Below are 25,961 nucleotides of genomic sequence, written 5' to 3'. Positions count from 1 at the left end.
TGTTGTTATTCCTACGTTCACCGTTTCACCCTGGAGCAAGCTGCTGAGTGTGGCACACCAGGTAACCGGACGCCCCGTGGAAATGTTCAGAGGCAGCATCACAGACATCAAAGGGTTTTTATTAGGAAAGTTAAAAAAGTGAGAAACTGATTGCAGTAAAAGATAAGATGGCCTGAGCCAGCAGCCAGAAGATCGCACACTGCAAGCGGTAATCTGTAGTTAAAATACTCAACATCCAGGTTACAATTTCAGTCAAAGACAGAAGGGCGCAGGTTAAAGTCACACATCAAAGACAGATACCAGCAATTCTCAACATACCCACTGGTGTTTTATACAGCAATGGTCACCACTGAGCAAATCCCTGGTAAAGAGGCAAGATGTTACTACCGACCTCTCACCTGGAACTAAGGGGATTAAACGGCAGGTACAGGCACTCTCCAACAGCTGCTGACTGTGGGATTGTTGAAAAAGCTCCAGTCAGGCAGGTGTGGGTGAGCAGCCTCCTGTTTCACTCCACAATTCTCCTAGTTTCCTCACACTCTCCCAGCCAAATCAGGGAGTGTGTGTGTGGGGATTCGCATTGCTCAGTGATGCTGCCACCCCGCACATCCAGTCACACCACTCATCAGTATTCACCTCATTCATCCGTTTCAAATTATTCAACTAGTGATTTCTCATTGACACCAAACATTAAAGCCATATTAAAAACATAAAAAGATTAGTTTAAAAAAAACAAGAACCCTGCAGGAATCTTCCCCGCCATCAACTGCCGTTTGCTACAAATGGCAAGTGTTTGCAGCACAGAGTTAATATCCGTTGATGGTGACTGCAAACACTATTACAGAAGTGATCCACAGAAGCCAACTCAACTGGTACAGAGACATGAACAGCCACGCGAACACACGGGATGGCCACGCATACACACAGACACCGACACACACAGCTAGGCAGTCATGCTCACCATACAGAAACAGGTCAGACAGGTTACCATTTGGTGGCGAGACTGTTCAGAAGCAAACATTAAGCTGCCGTTTCTCTTTCTGGCGCTGACGGATCAGCTGTGCATCTGCTTTTATTTCACCTTTGCACCATTCACTTTACAACTCAATTCCAAACGTACAGCTGCAGTGACCACATCCTTTCCTAGTATATTCTGATAAATGGCTTCTCCAGCCTGACCATGCTTGTCCAGATAGTCGCACCCAAAACACCTCTCAGGTTGACTGGCCTACTGTGTATTACCACCCCCCCCCCCCACTGTTCTAGTCTCATTCCAATATTCCCAATCATTTTTGCCTTGAGCTGGGCTGATGGACACAGCAGGATCTGATAAGATGTTAATCCCAGCCACTGCCATCTTTCCTCCTTTTCTTGGATTTTCAGTGGTCACTGTACGCAACTCATCTCCAAACCAGATTCAAAAATCCCCGGGGTTGGAACAAAGCTCAGGCACTTGTTCAACGCACGCGTGTGTGTATGTGTATGTTGGGGGTGGGGTTAGGTGCTAATAGACAGGGTAGGATGTTGAATGAGGTCTGTCCGGTCTCAGTCTCAGGCTTTGCTCCAGTCTCTGGCTTTGCTCCAGTCTCTGAAACTGGTAGCGTGTCGAACGCGAGAGGTTTAGCAGCTCATCTGACCTGGTACCTCCAGCCACTCGAGACACAGCAGCACTCTGGAACACAAGCACAAAACACACGTGTTACTCATTCAACTGTTTCTTCACAGAAATTACAGCACAGAAGAAAGCCATTTGCTCTTTGTGCCTGTTTCAGCACTAGTGAAGCTTTGTACTCCTATGTACACGATGGGCTGGATTTTGTGAATGGAGGCGAGACAGCTGCTTGTCATATCAATGTCCCGCCTCCATCCTCGTCTGACCAACCAGAGGGATTTTCCCCTGATTGAGCTTGTTAAGCCCGCCCTGCGGGCTCAGCAGGCCAATTAGGGAGGAAGTCACTGACAGATCACGTCACTGACAGATCACGTCAACGTCAGATGTGCTATCTGTCAAGATTTCTTCAAAGAAGAAATGTCAGCGTTTGACAGCTCTGTGAAGCTGTCAAACACTGACATTCTCTTTAGTTTGATGAGTCCTTGTGTTCAGGACTCATCAAACCTTTCAAAGTTGTAAATTTCACATGGCTGTTGGAACGGAGGGTTCAACAGCCATTCTGTGAAATTGACAAGCAGGATGTCGGCTCTCCCGATCCACCGCGGCTGAAGGCTGTAGAAAGAAAACAAGGTAAGTGAACACTTTTTTAAACTTATCACTCACCTTGCATACTTGCCACTCCACACTTGCACCCATCACTCACCTTTACATCTTACTTCCAGGTGGCTCCGACCGCCGCAGACCTCCTCCACATCTCCTCCAACCCGGCGGGGTTCTCCGAGGTTGGGAAGCCTTCACCTGTGAAGGTAAAATGGCACTAATCCTTTTTTCTGCCTGTTAACAGGCAGTTAAAAGGATTAAATGCCTTTCCTGCCTCCAGGAGACGGGACCCGAAGCTGCACATCTTCCCGCCTCCTGGCAAAAGGGCACAGAGGCGGGATGGGGACGGCTTTGCCAACCGCCCCCACTTTCTCCGAGTTTACTGGCTGTCCCGCCTCCATGCCCGCCTCCTCAGGGCTTGGAAAATCCAGCCCTATGTTTCCTCTTCACGTGTTTATCTAATTTCCTTTTAAATGCATCGATAGCCTTCGTTTCAGTCAGTTGCGGGAATGTATTCTACTCCTGCGTGATGGAACTATAGTACAGGAAACTTTGTGCTATCCGGCACCGATGGGGCCGAGCTGTTGCCGTCCCATCAAAACTGCCGGACAAACCAGCGCTAATGTTAAAACATACGCTCCATATCTAGCAACAAACCCTGTTGCTTAGCAACAGCTTCTAAACAGTCGGCCGTAGCTTGCAAGCGTCTCTGTAGCTAAGCAACAGCTTTAGCTAGACCTTGCAGAGCCTGACTGGTGAAAAAAAAGCAACGAAAAGAAAAAAAACTTACTGAACCGACTCCTGAATTTTGCCGGTGGCTCGAGCATTCCGGACAGTTAACCTCCGGATAAACCAAAGTTTCCTGTATAACAACAGAAAATGCTGGAAAAACTCAGCAGGTCAGGCAACATCCGTGGAGAGAAATTTGAGTTGACGTTTCGGGTCGAACCCTTCTTCAAAACTGGAAGGAAAATAAAATAGATCGAAGGCAGGGCTGCGATCAGACAAAAGAAGTGAAAGAGACAAAAGAAGTAGAAGAGACAATAAAAGGTATTCGAAGCCAGACGAGATGGTAATAGGCTGAGATTAGGTGTGAAGTGTACTGGCAGGGCAAGAGATAGCTGCCAGGTGGGAGAGTGAAACAAAAGGGGGGGGGGGGGGGAGAAAGGAGTGGAAAAATTACAGGTAAAAAATTAATAGGGGCCGAGGTTATGATCTGAAATTGTTGAACTCGATATCGAGTCCGGAAGGCTGCAAAGTGCCTAGTTGCAGAAGGTGTTGGCCACCATTTTGGGATGAATCTATTTGAAGTTTTAAAGATTATGAAGAGGATTGAGGAAGGTGATCTGGGCAAATTGTTCACTGTGAAAAGGGTTCAAATGTGAAGGGACACAAGTTAAGGAGCCAAGAGTAAAAGGGAAATCAATCAAAATATTCACATATAAAGAGCACTGGAATTGTGAAATAAGTGAGGGAAAGTCATGGAAAAAGGCAGATCAATGGGTTCAAGCAGGTCAATGATTTTCCAGAGATATGGTGAGAAGGCAGGTACGGAGTTGAACTCTGGTAAAAGGACAGGTGATAAAGGCAGAAATAGTGCCTACTGTACACGCCCGGCAGGAGCTATATATAGAGACTAAACCTTGTGGAAGTCTTACTACACAAATGCTGAAAAATATTGGCTGTTTTGTACCATCCTTAACTGAAACATTTACTACACCAGAAACATTTCATTGGCTGCTGGATAGCGTAACTAATGACAGACTACAGTATTACAGCATTAGCACCTTACCAGGTTGGAGAGGTTAAGGGACAATGGCGATGAAGGCTTTTTGGGTTCCAGCGTGCTGCGTAAGTCCAGGGTGCTTGCGACAGGAGTGGTGGAGGGCACGGTACTCTCCCAGCCCAACAGACAATGCTGACAGAGGCAAGACAGTGCAAGATCAGACTCACAACCACTTATATTTTGTCAGTGTACAAGGGGCGACCAAGCCCAAACCTGCCCTCACCAGATGTCTGTTTACATGCCCTTCCCAGCACCAAGCGCTGATTACTAATCAGCCGAGTGTTCTCCTAACTCTGATCAATTGTAGCCCCATACTGCTAACTCAGCACAGGCCAGTGGGTGAATTCTCGAGGCTCAGTCCAACACTTGCTGCTGCCTTCACTCACTAATCACGGGACTGCTCTTTTTCTTCTCTATACCAGATCCCACTTTTGGTTTGCCAGTGCTTTATGGTCATTACATTGTAAACAAGAAACATTTTTGTCCAACTTTTTTTTAAAAAACTGTTGGTATTTACAGGTTAAACACTAGGCAACAGATAAGGTTTTATAAAAGAGCACTAATAGTCATGTGCGCACAGATGCTGGATGAAAGGTGAGACTGTCATAGATTCAGCACACTCCAGGCAGTCAGCCAGGTGTATTAGAGAGAAATTTTCCAATGGGCAGAATGGTAGTGTTAGGAACGCTAGCAGGAAAAGTTTTATTAAAGAACCCATTTATGTTCAGGACTACATTTTGTGGTTAAAAGACAGTTTTTGCAAAATCTGTTGAAACAGGCAATAGTTATAGAATTTCACAAGTTCTAACCTCCAATAGATACATCTATCTGTAGGAGGACTGTATGCTTACCTATTCTGTATGTGTAATGATACCGTTCATTATTTTTTAAAATTCGTTCCTGGGATGTGGGCGTCACTGGCAAGGCCAGCATTTATTGCCCATCCCTAATTACCCATGAGGAGGTGGTGGTAAGCCGCCTTCTCGAACTGCTGCAGTCCATGTGGTGAAGGTACTCCCATAGTGCTGTTAGGGAGAGAGTTCCAGGATTTTGACCCAGCGACAATGAAGGAACAGTGATATATTTCCAAGTCACGGTGGTGTGTGACTTGGAGAACTTGCACGTGGTGGTGTTCCCATGTGCCTGCTGCCCCTGTCCTTGTCCTTCTAGGTGGTAGGGGTCGCAGGCTTGGGAGCTGCTGTTGAAGAAGCCTTGGCGAATTGCTGCAGTGCATCTTGTACACAGTGCAGCCACGGTACGCCGGTGGTGGAGGGATTGAATGTTTAAGGTGGTGGATGGGGTGCCAATCAAGCGGGCTGCTTTGTCCTGGACGGTGTTGAGCTTCTTGAGTGTTGTTAGAGCTGCACTCATCCAGGCAAGTGGAGAGTACTCCATCACACTCCGGACTTGTGCCTTGTAGATGGTGGAAAGGCTTTGGGGAGTCAGGGGGTGAGACACTCGTTGCAAAATACCTAGCCTCTGACCTGCTCTTGTTGCCACAGTATTTATGTGGCTGGTCCAGTTAAGTTCCTGATCAATGGTGACCCCCCCAGGATGCTGATGGTGGGGAACTCGCGGATGGTAATGGTTGAATGTGACGGGGCGGTGGTTAGACTCTCGCTTGTTGGAGATAGTCATTGCCTGGCATTTGTGTGGTGTGAATGTTACTTGTCACTTACCAGCCCAAGCCTGAATGTTGTCTAGGTCTTGCTGCATGCGGGCATGGACTGCTTCATTATCGGAGGTGTTGCGAACACGGCAATCATCAGCGAATATCCACACTCCTGACCTTATAATGGAGGGAAGGTCATTGATGAAGCAGTGGAAGATGGTTGGGCCCAGGACACTGCCCTGAGGAACTCCTGCAGCGATGTCCTAGGGCGGAGATGATTGACCTCCAACAACTACAACCATCTTCCTTTGTGCTAGGTATGACTCCAGCCAGTGGGGATTTTCCCCGATTCTCATTGACTTCAATTTTACTAGGGCTCCTTGATGCCATACTCTGTCAAATGCTGCCTTGACGTCAAGGGCAGTCACTCACCTTTGGAATTCAGCTCTTTTGTCCATGTTTGGACCAAGGCTGTAATGAGGTCTGGAGCGGAGTGGTCCTAGCGGAACCCAAACTGAGCATCAGTGAGCAGGTTATTGGTAAGTGCCGCTTGATAGCACTGTCGACGACACCTTCCATCACTTTGCTGATGATTGAGAGTAGACTGATGGGGTGGTAATTGGCTGGATTGGATTTGTCCTGCTTTTGTGGACAGGACATACTTAAGCAGTTTTCCACATCGTCAGGTAGATGCCAGTGTTGTAAGAGGTGCGGCTAGTTCTGGAGCACATGTCTTCAGCACGACAGCCGGGATGTTGTTGGGGCCCATAGCCTTTGCTGTATCCAGTGTGCTCAGCTGTTTCTTGATATCACGTGGAATGAATCAAATTGGCTAAAGACTAGTTTCTGTGATGGTGGGGACCTCAGGAGGAGGGCGATATGGATCATCCACTCGGCACTTTTTTGCATTCACGTGCTGGGCTCTGCCATCATTGAGAATGAGGATATTCATGGAGCCTCCTCCTCCCGTTAGTTGTTTAATGGTCCACCACCATTTATGACTGGATGTGGCAGGACTGCAGAGCTTTGATCTGATCTGTTGATTGTGGGATCTCTTAGCTCTGTCTATAGCATGTTGCTTCCACTGTTTAGCATGCATGTAGTCCAGTGTTGCAGCTTCCCCAGGTTGGCACCGCATTTTTAGGTACGCCTGGTGCTGTTCCTGCCATGCTCTTCTACACTCCTCATTGAACCAGGGTTGGTCCACTGCCTTGATGGTAATGGTAGAGTGAGGGATATGCCGGGCCATGAGGTTGCAGATTGTGGTGAAATACAATTCTGCTGCTCCTGATGGCCCACAGTGACTCATGGATGCCCAGTTTTGAGCTGCTAGATCTGTTCTGAATCTATCCCATTTAGCACGGTGGTAGTGCCACACAACACGATGTAGGGTGTCCTCAGTGAGAAGACGGGACTTCGTCTCCCCAAGGATTGTGCCGTGGTCACCAATGCGGTCAGGGATAGATGCATCTACGACAGGTGGATTGGTGAGGACGAGGTCAAGTAGGTTTTTCCCTTGTGTTGGTTCTCGCACCACCTGCTGCAGGCCCAGTCTGGCAACACTGTCCTTCAAGACTCAGCCAGCCCCGTCAGTAGTGGTGCTACCAAACCATTCTTGGTGATGGACATTGAAGTCTCCCACCCAGAATACATTCCGTGCCCTTGTTACCCTCAGTGCTTCCTCCAAGTGGTGTTCAACATGGAGGAGTACTGATTCATCAGCTGAGGGAGGGCGGTAGGTGTTAATCAGCAAGAGGTTTCCTTGCCCATGCTTGACCTGAAGCCATGAGACTTCTGGAGTCAATGTTGAGGACTCCCAGAGCCACTCCCTCCTGACTGTATACCACTGTGCCGCCAACTCTGGTGGGTCTGTCCTGCCCAGGACATACCCAGGGATGGTGATGGAGGAATCTGGGACATTGGCTGAAAGGTATGATTCTGTGAGTATGACTGTGTCAGACTGTTGCTTGACTAGTCTGTGTGACAGCTCTCCCAATTTTGGCACAAGTCCCCAGATGTTGTTGAGGAGGACTTTGCAGGGTTGACTGGGCTGGGTGTGCCGTTGTTGTGTCCGAAGCCAGTGCAGAGGTCGATGCCGGATAGTGTGTCTAATTTTATTCTTTTTATTGTCCACCACCACTTTTTGTAGCGGTTTGTTACAACTGAGTAGGCCATTTCAGAGGGCAGTTAAGAGTCAACCACATTGCTGTAGACCAGGTAAGGATGGCAGATATCCTTCCCTAGTGAACCAGATGAGTTTTTACGTCAATCCGATAGTTTCATGATCACCATTACTGATACTAGCTTTTTATTCCAGATTTATTTAATTAAGTGAATTTAAATTCCCCAGCTGCCAACTATGCTACCAACCCACTCTCTGGAATGCTGAGTTAGTGGAAACCAAGCATGAAGATTATGGAGGAAGTATGATGTAATGGCCTTTTAGCTGTAGGATAAAAAGCGAGAGCATCGGAAAAGAGTTAAGGAAGACCTGGGGGCTAATCACCCTGAGCTGAGCTCAGCAATTGTAACGCGAGGTCTCCTGCAGCCTTCACATCGTCGTGTGTATGTTGTCTGTGAGCATCGTTCTCTCGATTAAAATCTGTAAGTGAAGACTCTGCATCTAGAACTGGCACAGAGACAACAGCTTCAAGCTGGTCTCTCTCTCAGTATTAACAGAAGGATAAATATCTGATCAGGTCATAAGATAGGAAGGGGATACTTTCCCAGGAATATCACTGACTATACAGATTATAATGTGGGCTCTCAATCTGTTACAAGAAATCATGGATTAGCTAGGGAAACATTTAAACATGTTATGAAAATCACTGGGATGGTCAAGTTTTGTGATGTTTATTTTTCTATTTTCCTCTTTCGTCTTTGCTCTGGTTTTTGCCTCTCTCGCACTCTTCCCCATTTTGTTCTGCTTTTATCTCCTCTGTTCCTGTTTCTCTCTCCCTTCTCTGCCACTTTGTTTTCCCTTTCTCCTCCCCTCTCTTGCCTCTCTGCAGTTTGCCTCTACAGCACTTTCTCTCTCGTTCCTGCAGGACTTGCACTGCTGCATGCTGAGATTGCAGGGGTGGGAGGGAGCTGAAGTCATTGAAGGGGTGAAAATCACTCATGAAGGCCGAAAGAAAAATACTTCTGGAACAAATCAATCACGTGTGCGTATCGCTGAGGGTAGCAGTTTGACAAGACTGACAGACTCCAGCCAACCAGGAGAAACCTCGGCAGAATCGCCGGCCCCTGTAACTACAGGAAACTTTCGATTTACCGGCACCTAAATAACCGGAAATCTCGGTTAACCGGCAAAATGCAGGAGTAGGTTCAGGTAAGTTTTACTTCAGATTACTTGCCTTCCTCGATCTGTTGCTGTGCAATTGGGTGTGGCTGCAGCTGTTGCTAAGCTACAGAGACGCTTGGAACTTGTGGCCATTGTTCTGCACTTGTTGCTAAGCAACAGGGTTTGTTGCTTTATACGGAGCTCTCAGCTCTCCGTATCTTTTACTATAGCTCTCGGTTATCTGGAATTTTTCATGAACCGGCACCACGTCGGTCCCGTCGGTGCCGGATAAAAAAAAGTTTCCTGTAATTTTATTAAAACCATCGTAACCACAGGAACTCTGATCAAGATCACAACTTGGTCATAATCAGGGTCCCTAGAAATCTGCAATCACAGACCAGGGACCTCGGGTAATAAGTGGGTGGACAGGGCCGATACTGTAAATGAGGTTCAAGCAGGTAAGTGTGTAAAAGTCTTACCGAAGGCAGAGACAGGCTATCAGTGGGATCGAAGCTTTTCCTACGGTGTGGCTTGTATTCATGCGGAGGGAGCAAGGTTGATCTGGGGATGCTGACACTGAAAGTGATACAAACATAGAACAAGTCTGATCAATTCGCAGCACATTTCAGACCCAGTGACTGCCTAGCCCAGGTATTGCTCCTGATAAGAACACAGCCACTTGGAGATCCTGCCCAAAACTCATGCCTGGAAACTCCACTCTGCAGTTCAGAGAGCAACTATCAGAGCCATGCATAAAACCTAAACACATGAACATTTGATAAGCCTCACTGTTTTACTTCAGTTATTCCTGATACCTGCCCCACACTGTAAGTACCCATTCAGTGTGTGAGCTGAAGGATAGGCACTCGATGGGGCTCTTTCTTCTCACGGATAACAGGCATGAGGGAATGAAGGAGCAGAATCACTTTCAGTTTTTTAGCGAAAGAGAAAAGTAGGTTCAGTGAGATACATCCACATCATTTTCAGAAAGAACAAAACAAAATACATCAAACTCAGAACTAGTGGTGACTAAATCAGTCAAATCAGTTGTTATTACTCAGGATTCAGGGATTGTTACTGCTATTTTGAGGATTATATTTCATTATTCCATCTGCTTTTCCCATTAAAACCAAAGTCAGTAATCTTGATTAAGTGTATATAACAAAATAATTAGGATGCATTACGTATGAAGTACACACAGGTTAAAGTATGTCAGCAGGAACTGGACCCCAATATGTGTTATGGTCCTTGGCTGTCATTCACTGCACTGTTAGAAGTGACAGACATCACTAGCTCCGACAATCCAATCATACAAAGTGCCTTTGTACTCTGATTTCGCCAGCACTGATAAACTATTGATTTATTTACATTTTATTTATATGTTACGGGGCAAGACATCAGAATCTTACAGCACAGGAAGCCATTTGGCCCATCATGCCTGTGATGGCTCTTTGAAAGCGCTATCCAATTAGGCTCAATCCTCTGCTCTTTCCCCATAGCCCTGCATGTTTTTCCTTTTCAAGTATTTATCCAAATCCCTTTTCAAAGTTACTATTGAATCTGCTTCCACCATCCTTTCAGGCAGTGCATTCCAGATCATTACTCACTGAGTAAAATAATTTTTCCTCATGTACTCTCTAGTTCTTTTGCCAATGACCTTAAATCTGTGCCCTCTGGTTACCAACCCTTCTGCCACTGGAAACAGTTTCTCCTCATTTACTCTATCGAAATCCTTCATGATTTTGAACGCCTCTACCAAATCATCCCTTAACCTTCGCTGCTCTAAAGAGAGAAGTCCCAGTTTCTCTAATCTTTTCACATCACTGAAGTCTTTTATCCCGGGTACCATTGTAGTAAATCTCCTCTGCACCTTTTCCAAGGCCTTGACATCCTTCCTAAAGAAGATGTCCAGACACAATACTCTGGATACGCCGAACCAGTGATTTTATAGAGGTTTAACATAACTTCCTGGCTTTTGTACTCTATGCCTTTATTTATAAAGCCAAGGATCCCATATGCTTTTTTAAAAGCCTTCTCAACATGTCCTGCCACCTTCAAAGACATGTGTACGTACACCCCCAGGTCTCTGTTCCTTCACCCCCTTTAAAATTGTATCTTTTAGTTTAAATTGCCTCTCCTCATTCTTCCTTCCAAAATGTATCACTTCACACTTTTCTGCATTAAATTTAATCTTCCTGCCCATTTTACCAGTCTATGTCCTCCTGAAGTCTGTTACTATGCTCCTCACTGTTTAATACATTCACGAGTTTTGTATCATCTGCAAACTTTGAAATTATGCTCTCTATAGTCCAGAACATTAATATATATCAAAAAGAGCCGTGGTCCTAATACCAATCCATCACTGTATACGTCCATCCAGTCTGAAAAACAACCAATCGCCACAAGTTCTCCTCCAGTTGAGTATCTTCATCTTTGATTATTCCTTGTCCTTTTCCGTAACTACTCTGCACCTAATGATACTCCTAGAGGTATATATAAAATCTTACATCTGCACACTTCCCGTCAACTTTTGCCATTATAAATTCCTACGCTCACATTTATTACATCGGATATACGGCACAGAAACAGGCCATTCGGCCCAACCAGTCCATGCCGGTGTTTATGCTCCACTCGAGCCTCCTCCCGTCTTTCCTCCTCTAAATCTATCAGCATAACCCTCGATTCCCTTCTCCCTCATATGCTTGTCTAGCCTCCCCTTAAATGCTTTTCAATACTTTTTGCTTCAACCACTCCCTGTGGTAGCGAGTTCCACATTCTCACCACTCTTTGGGTAAAGAAGTTTCTTCTGAATTCCCTATTGGATTTCTTGGTGACTATCTTATATTGATGGCCTCTAGTTATGCTCTTCCCCACAAGTGGAAACATTCTCTCTGTATCCACTCTATCAAAACCTTTCATAATTTTAAAGACCTCTATTAGTTCACCCCTCAACCTTCGTTTTTTCAAGAGAAAAGAGACCCAGCCTGTTCATCCTTTCCTGATATTCCTCGCATTTCTGGTATCATCCTTGTAAATCTTCTCTGCACCCTCTCCAGTGCCTCTATATCCTTTTTATATGGCGACCAGAACTGTACACAGTACTCGAAGTGTGGTCTAACCAAGATTCGATACAGGTTTAGCATAACTTCCCTACTTTTCAATTCTATACCTCTAGAAATAAACCCTAGTGCTTGGTTTGCTTTTTTATGGCCTTGCTAACCTGTGTCGCAACTTTCATTGATTTGTACTCCAAGATCCCTTTGTTCCTCTACCCCACCTAGACTTGCACCCTCCAAGTAATAAGTGACCTCCCTATTCTTCCTACCAAAAAATGTAATACCTCACATTTATCTGTGTTGAACTTCATTTGCCAATTATATGCCCATTCTGCAAGTTTATTAATGTTCTCCTGTAATTTGTTGCAGTCCTCCTCAGCATTGACTATCCCCCCCCACCCCCCCAATTTGGTGTCATCCCCAAATTTAGAAATTGGGTTGTTGATTGCAAAGTCTAAGTCGTTAATATAAATTGTGAACAACAGTGGTCCCAGCACTGATCCTTGTGGAACATCACTACCCATCTTCTGCCACTGTGAATAGCTACCTTTTACCCCACCTCTCTGCTTTCTGTCTTGAAGCCAGCTAGCTATCCATTCTGCTACTTGTCCCCCGACTCTGCATTCTCTGACCTTGTTCATCAGCCTATTATGGGATACCTTATCGAAAGTCTTTTGAAAATCTAGATAAATTACATCTACTGCATTACCATTGTCTACTCTCTGTTACCTCTTCAAAAAATTCAATGAGGTTGGTCAAGCAAGACTTTCCCTTTTGAAATCCATGCTGACTATTCATTACTATGTTTTTTGGTTTCTAGATGTTCTTCTATTTTCTCCTTTAGTAGAGATTCCATTATTTTTCCTACCACCGATGTTAAGCTGACTAGTCTATGATTCCCTGGACATGTTCTATCCCCCATCTTAAATATAGGTATTATTATGTTAGCTATCTGCCAGTCCTCTGGCACTACACCTTTTTCTAACAAGTTATTAAATATGTGTAGTAATGCCTCTGCTATCACTTCCCTAAATTCTTTTAAAATGCGTGGATGCAATCCATCTGGACCAGGGGTCTTATCTTCTTTAAGTTTGATTAGTTTATTTAATATATATCCCCTCTTTTTATTTTAAATGCACTTATCTCATTACTAATCTCATCATCCAATGTCATGTCCACCTGTTGTATCTCCCTGGTAAATACTGAAGCAAAATAATTATTTAATAATTCTGCAACCTCTCTATCGTTACCTGTGGTATTATCCTGTCTATCCCTTAAATTCCCATCCCAACCTTCCTTTTTTTATTGGTGTGCCTGTAAAATATTTTACTATTTTGTTTTATGTTCCTCTTTGCCTTCCTAATTGTTTTTTTGACTTCTCTCCTAATCTCTTTGTATTCTCCCTTATCATGCACTCCCCTGCTGTCTATGTACTTAATGTATGCCTCTTTCCTTACCCTCAATTTATAGTGGAAAATGCCTATTTAAACTTGTTACACTGTAATTACACCATATACCCAGTGGATGTGCTGCAGCAACAGTTTCAATTATAAATGTGGACAGGAATTTATAATGGAAATATAAAAATAAGAACAGAATGTATGACTTTAAAATGGGAACTGAATTACATCTACGGCTCTGATCTAATTATCTAGTTATCTAACCCCATTTCAAAAAGTAAGAAGGACTTGCATTTATATAGCACCTTTCACGACCACCGGACGTCCCAAAGCGCTTTACAGCCAATGAAGCACTTTTTTGAAGTGTTGTAATGTAGAAAACGCAGCAGCCAATTTGCACACAGCAATCTCCCACAAACAGCAATGTGATAATGACCAGATAATCTGTTTTAGAGATGTTGATTGAGGGATAAATATTGGCTAGGACACCAGGGATAACTCCCCTGCTTTTCTTCGAAATAGTGCCGTGGGATCTTTTACGTCCACCTGAGAGAACAGACAGGGCCTCGGTTTAATGACTCATCCGAAAGACGGCACTGGAGTGTCAGCCTAGATTTTTGTGCTCAAGTCCCTGGAATAAGACTTGAACCCACAAGCTTCTGACTCAGAGGTGAGGGTGCTACCAACTGAGCCACAGCTGACACATGGCTGCCACTTCACCTGAAACAAGGACATGGATTGAGAACCAGAGACAGCAAAAACAAGGAGCCGGAGTCTGAGAATCAGAGAGCAAAAACATGGACCTGGAGTCTCGGTGGAATCAGACTCTGTACACCCACCTCAGTTTGTGCTTCAGACATTACGGCTGCTGTTTTACAAATAGCTTTGTGTGGTGCGTGCGGTGATGGCTGGAGCCTCACCGGATATAAGCAGGCTCCTCCATAGTGTGTGGCCGCTTTGATTTGGGAGTTTTACAAACAGGACAGGCTGCCGCTGGTTCCAGTGGAACTGCAAACAGGCGACTGTTAACACGGTACGAGTGAGTGCCTGAAAGAGAGAATCACAGTCATGCGTTTGAGAAACTTTTATCTTAAGCAGATCCACCATTGTCAACTCGAAAAATCACTGCAACAGGTCACTCTGCAGCCTGAATCTGGGCAATATGCAGGACCGCTCTCAAGTTTCCCCATGAGCCTGGTTATAAACACTGCCCTTCTACTGGGGTCAATCAATGACAATCTTCCAGTTTCAGATTCTGTGACGTGTGAACATGTGCCATCACATTGTTTTTAAAATTTGTTCTGAATTTATTGCCCATCCACAGTTACTCGGAGAAGTTTGAGGAGTTCAGGTCCCCTCCTCTCCCGAAGGTGCTGACTCTCACTGGGGTTCAGTTTCCCCTCCTCTCTCGAAGGTGCTGACTCTCACTGGGGTTCAGGTCCCCTCCTCTCTCGAAGGTGCTGACTCTCACTGGGGTTCAGCTTCCCTCCTCTCCTGAAGGTGCTGACTCTCACTGGGGTTCAGGTCCTCTCCTCCCCTGAAGGTGCTGACTCTCACTGGGGTTCAGGTCCCCTCCTCTCCCGAAGGTGCTGACTCTCACTGGGGTTCAGCTTCCCTCCTCTCCTGAAGGTGCTGACTCTCACTGGGGTTCAGGTCCCCATCTCTCCCGAAGGTGCTGACTCTCACTGGGGTTCAGCTTCCCTCCTCTCCTGAAGGTGCTGACTCTCACTGGGGTTCAGGTCCCCTCCTCTCCTGTAGGTGCTGACTCTCACTGGGGTTCAGCTCCCCTCCTCTCCTGAAGGCACTGACTCTCACTGGGGTTCAGGTCCCCTCCTCTCCTGAAGGTGCTGACTCTCACTGGGGTTCAGGTCCCCTCCTCTCCTGAAGGTGCTGACTCTCACTGGGGTTCAGGTCCCCTCCTCTCCTGAAGGTGCTGACTCTCACTGGGGTTCAGGTCCCCTCCTCTCCTGAAGGTGCTGACTATCACTGGGGTTCAGGTCCACATCTCTCCCGAAGGTGCTGACTCTCACTGGGGTTCAGGTCCCCTCCTCTCCTGAAGATGCTGACTCTCACTGGGGTTCAGGTCCCCTCCTCTCCTGAAGGTGCTGACTCTCACTGGGGTTCAGGTCCCCTCCTCTCCTGAAGGTGCTGACTCTCACTGGGGTTCAGGTCCACATCTCTCCCGAAGGTGCTGACTCTCACTGGGGTTCAGCTCCCCTCCTCTCCTGAAGGTGCTGACTCTCACTGGGGTTCACTACATCACAGTCGAACTTGATCCTGTCCTAACAAGTGTCCCAATCAAGCACTGGACTGTGATTAGGAGCAGGAATTCTGGCTAATTTCCCCTCCCTAGTCCAGGCATTGTGGCCAATTGTAGCTCCTACTGCTGCCTGGATAACATCAGGCAACTGAGCACAGGCCAGGAATGGAATCCTCGATACCACAACACACAGCACCTTTACCCACTGAGCCATCACTGGACCAAACTGTCGCAACTTTAACACATTGTGAACACAATCTCCTAGCAGGACAGTTACTCACACTGGTGAACGTGACGGTTGTAATCGAGCTCCTCATGATCCACGACCTGAACATCCAGTTCCTCTGCCCTGAGTGAAAGAATAAAAACATCTGATTAAAGACCCACCACTGTTCTAAATACTGGGCCTTTTACCAGATTCTAACCTAGTTTCCTCTGAGCAAGGGAGGACAAACACAATCGGCTCAGGCGCTTGCTCACTAACCTGTTATCCCCGGGTTAGAAGGGAAATCGGCCAGGGTTCCTGATCACTAACTAGTAATCCCTGGGTTAGAGAGAGGAAATCGGCCAGGGCTCCTGATCACTAACCTGTAATCTCTGGGTTAGAGGAGAAATCGGCCAGGGCTCCTGATCACTAACCAGTAATCCCCGGGTTAAAGGAGAAATCAACCAGGACTCCTGATCACTAACCTGTAATCCCCGGGTTAGAGGGGAAATCGGCCCAGGCTCCTGATCACTAACCTGTAATCCCCGGGTTAGAGGAGAAATCGGCCAGGGCTCCTGATCACTAACTAGTAATCCCCGGGTTAGAGAGGGGAAGTCGGCCAGGGCTCCTGATCACTAACCTGTAATCCCCGGGTTAGAGGAGAAATCGGCCAGGGCTCCTGATCACTAACTAGTAATCCCCGGGTTAGAGAGGGGAAGTCGGCCAGGGCTCCTGATCACTAACTAGTAATCCCCGGGTTAGAGAGGGGAAGTCAGCCAGGGCTCCTGATCACTAACCTGTAATCCCCAGGTTAGAGGAGAAATCGGCCAGGGCTCCTGATCACTAACCTTAATCCCCGGGTTAGAGAGGGAAAGTCGGCCAGGGCTCCTGATCACTAACCTTAATCCCCGGGTTAGAGGGGAAATCGGCCAGGGCTCCTGATCACTAACCTGTAATCCCCGGGTTAGAGGGGAAATCGGCCAGGGCTCCTGATCACTAACCTGTAATCCCCGGGTTAGAGGGGAAATCGGCCAGGGCTCCTGATCACTAACCTGTAATCCCCGGGTTAGAGGGGAAATCGGCCATGGCTCCTGATCACTAACCGTAATCCCCGGGTTAGAGAGGGGAAGTCGGCCAGGGCTCCTGATCACTAACCTTAATCCCCGGGTTAGAGGAGAAATCGGCCAAGGGTCCTGCTCCTGTTGACCGCCCTGTACCACTGGGTTACAGAAACATTTAATAAATCACAGGGAAAGTACCAATACTTTGTTGCAGGCCGCATATCAGAGGTAAATTAGAAATCAGCGAATGTTCTCCCGCAAAATAAAGAGATGGTTTCGTTGAATCTCTCCACCATCAACACTTACGCCCCCAGATAGTTGTAAAAACATAAGAAATAGGAGCAGGAGTAGGCCATTCGGCTCTTCGAGCCTGCTCCGTCATTCAATAAGATCATTGTTGACCTTCTACCTCAACTCCACTTTCCCGCACTATCTGCGTGTCCCTTGATTCCCTTAGTATCCAAAAATTTATTGATCTCGATCTTGAATATGCTCAACGACTGGGGTAGAGAATTCCAAAGATTCACAACCCTTTGAGTAAATAAATTTCTCCTCATCTCAGTCCTAATTAGCCGACCCCTTATTCTGAGACTGACCCTTAGTCTCCACTCTCCTGCCAAGGGAAACCTCCTCCCAGCATCTACCCTGTCAAGCCCCTCAAGAATTTGATATGTTCCAATGAGATCACCACTCATTCTTCTAAACTCTAGGGAATATAGGCCTAATTACTCAATCTCTCCTCATAAGACAATCCCCTCATTTGCTTTCCTAATTGTTTGCTGTACCTGCATGTTAACTTCCTGTGATTCATGTACAAGGACACCCAGGTCCCTCAGAATACTAACATTTCCCAGTCTCTCACTTTAAAAAAAAATATTGCTTTTCTATTTTTCCTACCAACTTGGATAACTCCACATTATATTCCATCAATCACGTTCTTGCCCGCTCACTTAACCTGTCTATATCCGTTTGTATCCTCCTCGCAGCTTACATTCCCACCTAGCTTTGTATCGTCAGCAAACTTGGATACATTATACTCGGTCCCCTCATCCAAGTCATTAATATAGTTTGAAAATAGCTGAGGCCCAAACACTGATCCGTACGGCAATCCACTAGTTACAGCCTGCCAACCTGAAAATGACCCGTTTATTCCTACTCTCAGTTTTCTGTCCGTTAACCAATCCTCAATCCATGCTAATACATTACCCCCAACCCCATGAGTCCCTGCTCACACTTACACCTCCCGGACCATCCCAGCTCACAGTTACTCCCCCTGGACAGACCCAGCTCACACTTACACCTCCCGGACCATCCCAGCTCACACTTACACCTCCCGGACCATCCCAGCTCACACTTACTCCACCTGCACAGTCCCAGCTCACACTTACTCCCCCTGCACAGTCCCAGCTCACACTTACACCTCCCGGACCATCCCAGCTCACACTTACTCCACCTGCACAGTCCCAGCTCACACTTACTCCCCCTGCACAGTCCCAGCTCACACTTACTCCCCCTGCACAGTCCCAGCTCACACTTACTCCCCCTGGACAGACCCAGCTCACACTTACTGCCCCTGGACAGTCCATGACGAAGGGTCATTGACCTGAAACGTTAACTCTGTTTCTCTCTCCACAGATGCTGCCTGACCTGCTAAGTATTTCCAGCATTTTCTGTTTTTATTCCAGCTCTTACTGCCCCTGGACAGTCCCAGCTCACACTTACTCCATGTACTCCTGGTGCACACATTCTTCCTTGTTCACCCGTCGGAAATTCTGCAGTTCCATAAAATACTGCTCAGATTTTTCTGACACTGGTGAGTCCACATCTATCAGACCTGACAAACACAAAGCAGCAATCAAAAATCAATGGTCTTGCACTCCAGAGGGATTGCACAGCACAGCACAGCACGGCAGGTGGAGGCTGGTAACTAATCGTTCCACAGCTCCTTCAGCAGGATGAATGAAGAGCAACACAGACAGGGCAAAAGCAGGATTGCTGGGAACAAACAGGCCTGTCCCTCAGCCAGTTAAAGTCCCAGGACAATTCCAACAAGCTCAGCACATTACCTGCTATCCAATCGTAGCCGAGGAGGGGTTGCACTGACGGAACCTCTGCCCTGAGGCTGGCCGCCTCATCCGGGGACAGGAATGTCACATGACCCACATCGACCTGCGAATTAAACAGGAAAACTTAATAGTCTGACCTGCATCGACCAACAGCCAAATCTGCAGGAGACATCGGCCTGCTTCCCCTCTACCAGTGACGGCTGGTACAGCCCTCAGCACGCACTATGTGCCCCACAATGACAGAGAGCATTGTACAAAAACGGTGGTGGGGGGGTGCGAAAAGAGGTCAGGTGATTGAACTCACACTGTCACATGATTGAGAAGCCACTCAGACCTCAGCCCCACTCCAGCCCATTCAGTTCCCGTATCCCTCCACTCTGGCCCTGTCACAGTTCCCATATCCCTCCACTCCGGCCCAGTCACAGTTCCCGTATCCCTTCACTCCGGCCCATTCACGGGCCCCGTATCCCTCCACTCTGGCCCTGTCACAGTTCCCATATCCCTCCACTCCAGCCCTGTCACAATTCCTGTATCCCTCCACTCCGGCTCCGTCAGTTTTTTGTAAAAATTTATTTTTATGGGATCTGGGCGCCGCTGGCAAGGCCAGCATTTATTGCCCATTCCTAGTTGCCCTTGAGAAGGTGGTGGTGAGCCGCCTTCTTGAACCGCTGCAGTCCGTGTGGTGATGGTACTCCCACAGTGCTGTTAGGGAGGAAGTTCCAGGGTTTTGACCCAGCGATGATGAAGGATCGGTGATATACTTCTAAGTCAGGATGGTGTGTGACTTGGAGGGGAACTTGGAGGTGGTGGTGTTCCCATGTGCCTGCTGCCCGCATCTCTCCACTCCGGCCCTGTCACAGTTCCCGTATCCCTCCACTCCGGCCCAGTCACAGTTCCCGTATCCCTCCACTCCGGCCCGGTCACAGTTCCCGTATCCCTCCACTCCAACCCGGTCACAGTTCCCGTATCCCTCCACTCCGGCCCTGTCACGGAACCTGTATCCCTCCACTCCGGCCCGGTCACGGAGCCTGTATCCCTCCACTCCGGCCCTGTCACGGAACCTGTATCCCTCCACTCCGGCCCTGTCACGGAACCTGTATCCCTTCACTCCGGCCCTGTCATGGAACCTGTATCCCTTCACTCTGGCCAGCAGTGTATATTATAGGGACAGGTTACCTACACCTGGTATATCTCCAATCATTGACATGGAAGCCGGTTCTTCAGATGTCCCTGGCTCTGTAGTGCCTAACCTGGGTAAAGCTTGTCGCAACAAATATCAGTCGTAAATGAGGATAGCCTCCTACCTTCGCCACCTTGTCGCGAGATTCTAAGAGGATCGATTTTGGCTTCCGAGTATCTCTGATGAACTGCTCTCTGTGTCGATCATTGCCCTCATCCAGCAGCCAGTCCACATAGAGTGGCGGCTCCAGCTTGGACCTTGGCTTTAGGCCCTCACTGCGGGTCTGCAGGAAGTGGGAATGGTGCCCGGGGCTGCTTCCCCTGTAGCCAGCACCCCCTGTGCTTTGCTGTCTTGGAGTGGGAGGCTCCGGCTGTCTCGTTAACCTCGGGGCCGAGGGGGGTTTGGTAAAAGGGGTTGAGCTTCTAAAAAGTTCTGTTACATGGCCGTCGGTCAGCTGCTTGCAGGTGGTGCTTCTGGGCTCCGGCTTCAGCTCGCTCCACTCCCGGCCCAGTGCCTCCGCTGGGGTGTGGCTTCCTTCAGGTGAAAGACCTGCTGAGAGGGAACCGTTCTGTTCTACACTGGGAATCGCTTTGTTCTCACCGACAGGAAGCCAGTCAGGCAGCTCCATGCCTGCTCCATTCCCCGCACCAAGGTTCCAGCATTGCTTCTTGGCTCTGCGCATTGAAAGAGCGGAAAGCGCTGCTCGAGATTCTTCCCTTCTCTGTAGGGATTCAGATATCACCACCTCAGCGGGCTGCTGTGACCCATCCTCCTCTGTCACTCGCCCCGGCAGTTCTGAACAAGCTTGGTATTTCAAATTAGGATTCCTCTGTGAACTGGCATCACCCTGCTGAAAGAGGTCAGAATATTGTGTTTTAGGTCAGTGAGTACACAGGCTTGTAACCAGCCCTAAACACTGCACTCAGCCTGGATTTAATCCCAGTTCACAGGTACAGAGCCACAATCACAACACAGAAACAAACTGAAAAAAATGTAGCTCATTTGGCAGCTCAGTAAGAAACATTAAGGGTGGCTGATGTGAGATCAATGAACGTCATACCAATGGCCCTTCAGGTATGAGAGTTAAAGCATGTTGTTGGGCTAATTTATTCCGTATCTATCTGATGTTGGAACATTTGATGGGACAGTATACAACAACAACTTGCATTTAACAACATAAGAATTAGGCGCAGGAGTAGGCTATACGGCCTTGAGCCTGCTCCGCCACTCTAAGATCATGGCTGATCTTCGACCTCAACTCCACTTTCCCGCCCGATCATCCATACCCCGAGAGTCCAAAACTCTGTACTACGTTAATGGTGCTATATAGATAATGTCCCAAGGCGCTTCACAGGAGTGTTATCAAACAAAATTTGACACCGAGCCACAGAAGGAGGTTACAGAGATGGGGAAGGGTGAGGCCATGGAGGAATATGAAAATGAGGATGAGAATTTTAAAGTCAATGCAGTGTTCATCCGGGAGTCAAAATGTAGGTCAGCGAGCACAGGGGTGATGGGTGAACGGGACTTAGTGCGAGTTAGGACATGGGCAGCAGAGGTTTGGAACAAGCTCAAGTTTATGGAGGGTGGAAGATGAGAGGCCAGCCAGGATAGCGTTGGAATAGTCAAGTCTAGAGGTACCAAATGCATTGAAGAAGATTTCAGAGCTGAATCATAGAAAGTTACAGCACGGAAGGAGGCCATTTCGGCCCATCGTGTCCACGCCGGCCAACAAAGATCTATCCAGCCTAATCCCACCTCCCAGCTCTTGGTCCATAGCCCTGCAGGTTACAGCATCCCAAGTGCACATCCAAGTACTTTTTAAATGTGGTTAGAGTTTCTGCCTCTACCACTCTTTCAGGCATTTAGTTCCAGACCCCCACAACCCTCTGGGTGAAGAAATTTCCCCTCAAATCCCCTCTAAACCTTCCCCCAATTACTTTAAATCTGTGCCCTCTGGTTTCTGACCCCTCTGCTAAGGGAAAATAGGTCCTTTCTATCCACTTTATCTAAGCCCCTCATAATTTTATACACCTCAGTGAGGTCTCCCCTCAGCCTCCTCTGTTCCAAGGAAAACAGACCCAGCCTATCCAGTCTTTCCTCATAGCTAAGATTCTCTACTCCCAGCAACATCCTTGTAAATCTCCTCTGTACTCTCTCTAGTGCAATCACATCTTACCTGTAATGTGGTGACCAGAACTGCACGCAGTACTCTAGCTGAGGCCTAACTAGTGTTTTATACAGTAGAAGCATAACCCCCCTGCGCTTGTATTCTATGCCATGGCTAATAAATGTAAGAAGTCACACAACACCAGGTTATAGTCCAACAGCTTTATTTGAAATCACAAGCTTTCGGAGCGCTGCTCCTTCGTCAGGTGAAGGAGCACGGTGGCATAGTGGTTAGCACTGTTGCCTCACAGCGCCAGGGACTCGGGTTCGAATCCGGCCTCGGGCGACTGTCTGTGTGGAGTTTGCACATTCTCCCCGTGTTTGCGTGGGTTTCCTCCGGGTGCTCCGGTTTCCTCCCACAGTCCAAAGATGTGCGGGTTAGGTTGATTGGCTATGATAAATTGACCCTTAGTGTTAGGGGGATTAAATACGTGGGGTTACGGGGATAGGGTGGGATATGTGTTGGTGTAGGGGTTACGGGGATCGGGTGGGATATGTGTCGGTGCAGGCTCGATGGGCCGAAATGGCCTCTATCTGCACTGTGGAGTTTCTGTGATTCTGTGATACCCCCTATATTCAAGTCTAGATCATTGATATATACCGCAAAAAGCAAGGGACCTAGTACTGAGCCCTGCGGAACCCCACTGGAAACAGCCTTCCAGTCACAAAAACACCCATCAACCATTACCTTCTGCTTCCTGCCTCCCGAGCCAGTTTTGAATCCAACTTGACACTCTGCCCTGGATCCCATGGGCTTTCAACTTCGTGACCAGTCTGCCACGTGGAACCTTATCAAAAGCCTTGCTAAAGTCTATATACACTACATCGAACACACTACCCTCATCTACACTCGTTACCTCTTCAAAAAATTCAATCAAGTTTGTCAGACACAACCTTACCTTAACAAATCCGGCTGACTATTCTTGATTAATCCGTGTCTTTCTAAAAGATTTATCCTGTCCTTCAGAATTCTTTCCAATAATTTTCCCACCACCGAGGTTAGGCTGACTGGCCTGTAATTACTCAGTCTATCCTTTTCTCCCTTTTTAAACAAGGGTACCGCATTAGCAGTCCTTCAGTACCACACCTGAAGCCAGAGAGGATTGGAAAATGATGGTCAGGGCCTCTGCTATTTCCTCTTTTGCTTCACTTAACAGCCTGGGATACATTACATCCAGGCCTGGGGATTTATCCACTTTTAAAGCTGCTAAACCCCTTAATACTTCCTCTCTCACTAGGTTTATTTCATCTAATATTTCACACTCCTCCTCCCCGCTAGCAATCTCTGCTTCGCCCCTCTCCTTTGTAAAAAAACAGACGCAAAGTATTCATTAAGAACCCTACCGACACCTCCCGCCTCCACACACAGATTACCCTCATGATCTCTAATAGGCCCTACCTACCCTTTCTTTAGTTATCCTCTTACTCTTAATATATTTATAAAACATCTTTGGGTTTTCCTTGATTTTACTTGCCAAGAATTTTTCATGCTCTCTCTTTGCTTTCCTAATATCCTTTTTAATTGCACCCCTGCACTTTCTGTACTCCTCTGAAGATTCTGCAGTATTTAGCCCTCGGTATCTGTCATACGCCTCCCTTTTTTCTTGCTGAGGCAAGGCGGAGGCGGGCGATGTTACGGAGGTGGAAGTAGGTCTTGGTGACGGAGTGGATGTGTGGTCAGAAGCTCATCTCAGGGTCAAATATGACACCAAGGTTGCGAACAGTCTGGCTCAGCCTCAGACAGTTGCCAGGGAGAGGGATGGAGTCGGTGGCTTGGGAACAGTGTGTGTGGCGGGGATCGAAGACAATGGCTTCAGTCTTCGCAATATTTAGTTGGAGAAAATTTCTGCTGATCCAGTACTGGATGCCAGGCAAGCAATGTGACAAATTAGAGACTGTGGAGGGGTCAAGAGAGGTGGTGAGGTAGAGCTGGGATCTTTACTCTGTATCTAACTCGTGCTGTACCTGCCCTGGGAGTGTTTGATGGGACAGTGTAGAGGGAGCTTTACTCTGTATCTAACCCGTGCTGTACCTGCCCTGGGAGTGTTTGATGGGACAATGTAGAGGGAGCTTTACTCTGTATCTAACCCGTGCTGTACCTGCCCTGGGAGTGTTTGATGGGACAATGTAGAGGGAGCTTTACTCTGTATCTAACCCATGCTGTAACTGCCCTGGGAGTGTTTGATGGTACAGTGTTAAGCTATTTATATTTTTTAAAGGCTATAAGCTTTTCATTAACACTTTAATGTCATTCTACTTTGAGCACTGCACCCTCCTTACAATGTGGAGCCGACACCTACCGCAAACCTCTTGTTACTGTAGCTGTTCCCTCGGGAATGTGCAGCACCTCGGCTCTGCGCTGAGATGAGGGCAGTCGCACAGGCTCCATCGCCGCTCTCAGGGGGCACGGGCCCTCTCCCTCTCCATGGAGCCCTGAGCCGCTCCGCTCTCAGCCTCTGCAGCAGATGTTTGTTCTGATCTCGAAGGGACTGCAAACGGTCGGAGTGCGACATCCCCCCCAACAGGCAAATCAGCAGCTGCGGGGAATCAGGGCAGGGGTCAGTTTGGGAAGCGACAAATAGCAAGTGCACAAAGCCCCAGCGTTAGGGCAACAGAAGTACCGAGAGCTGGGAATCTGGAGGTGGAAGCTCTCGGGGCCCCGCCTGAGGCCGGTCGTTACCTTGGCGACCGATACCGTAGGCCGCCGTTTGAGGAACCGTTTTTCCCGCTGTTTTCTCATTGGTTTCCCCGAAACGAGCGGCGCAGTAAGCCGCTCTCTGATTGGTTGGACGCTTACTCCGCGGCCTAGATCGCGAGCTGTGATCGGTCATTATGCCTGTCTGTTAGAAACCTTATTGGCCCACTCTCAAAAGGGGCGAGTACCATCTATTTGAGCGACAGGTGAATGGGAGGAGACTTGAGTGGAGCATAAACGCTGGCATGGGCTGGTTGGGCCAAATGGCCCGTTTCTGTGCTGTACATCCTATGTAAGAACATAAGAAATAGGAGCAGAAATAGGCCATTCGGCCCCTCAAGCCTGCTCTGCCATTCAATAAGATCATGGCTGATCTACCTCAACTCCACTTTCCTGCACTATCCCCATATCTCTTGATCCCCTTAATATCGAAAAATCTATCGATCTCGGTCTTGAATATACTCAACGGCTGAGCCTCCACAGCCCTCTGAGGTGGAGAATTCCAAAGATTCACCCCCCTCTGAGTGAAGAAATTTCTCCTCATCTCAATCCTAAATGACCGACCCCTTATTCTGAGATTGTGATCCTGGTGAACCTTCGTTGCACTCTCCCTGTGGCAAGTATATCCTTCCTTCGGTAAGGAGATCAAAATTGTACACAATACTCTAGGTGTGGTCTCACCAAGGCCCTATATAATTGCAGTAAGATGTCTTTACTCTTATACTCAAATCCTCTTGTAATAAAGGCCAACATACCATTTGCTTTCCTAATTGCTTGCTGTACCTGCAGGTTAACTTTCAGTGATTCGTGTACAAAGACACCCAGGTCCCTCTGAACACCAACATTTCCCAATCTCTCACCATTTATAAAATACTCTGCTTTTCTATTTTTCCTACCAAAGTGGGTAACTTCACATTTCTCCACATTATATTCCATTTGCCATGTTCTTGCCCACTCACTTAGTCTGTCTATATCC

At 47.5% G+C, this 25,961-nt stretch overlaps 1 protein-coding gene across 2 annotated transcripts; it reads right to left on the bottom strand.

The window, feature by feature from the left end:
• Positions 1-98: 98 nt before the first annotated feature.
• Positions 99-25,961, bottom strand: miip (migration and invasion inhibitory protein). Of its 2 annotated transcripts, none has more exons than XM_085967155.1 (10): positions 24,971-25,961; positions 24,591-24,827; positions 20,246-20,968; positions 18,942-19,044; positions 18,598-18,709; positions 15,891-15,958; positions 14,270-14,396; positions 9,373-9,469; positions 4,005-4,130; positions 99-1,672 (listed from the first exon to the last, which is right to left on the bottom strand). In XM_085967155.1, the coding sequence occupies exons 1-10, from the start codon at positions 25,028-25,030 to the stop codon at positions 1,505-1,507; spliced, it is 1,821 nt and encodes a 606-aa protein (XP_085823281.1). In that variant the 5' UTR covers positions 25,031-25,961; the 3' UTR covers positions 99-1,504. The 2 variants fall into 2 exon arrangements, with proteins under 2 accessions (XP_085823281.1, XP_085823280.1); XM_085967154.1 differs by having other exon boundaries at positions 20,246-20,971; positions 24,971-25,959.

The sequence above is a fragment of the Somniosus microcephalus genome, chromosome 25, assembly GCF_052327205.1.
Source record: "Somniosus microcephalus isolate GS21.2 chromosome 25, FLI_Smic_1.0, whole genome shotgun sequence".
Taxonomy (NCBI): Eukaryota; Metazoa; Chordata; class Chondrichthyes; order Squaliformes; family Somniosidae; genus Somniosus; species Somniosus microcephalus.
The sequence above is the reverse complement of the archived record's forward strand: the minus strand, read 5'-3'. Positions and strand labels throughout refer to the sequence as shown.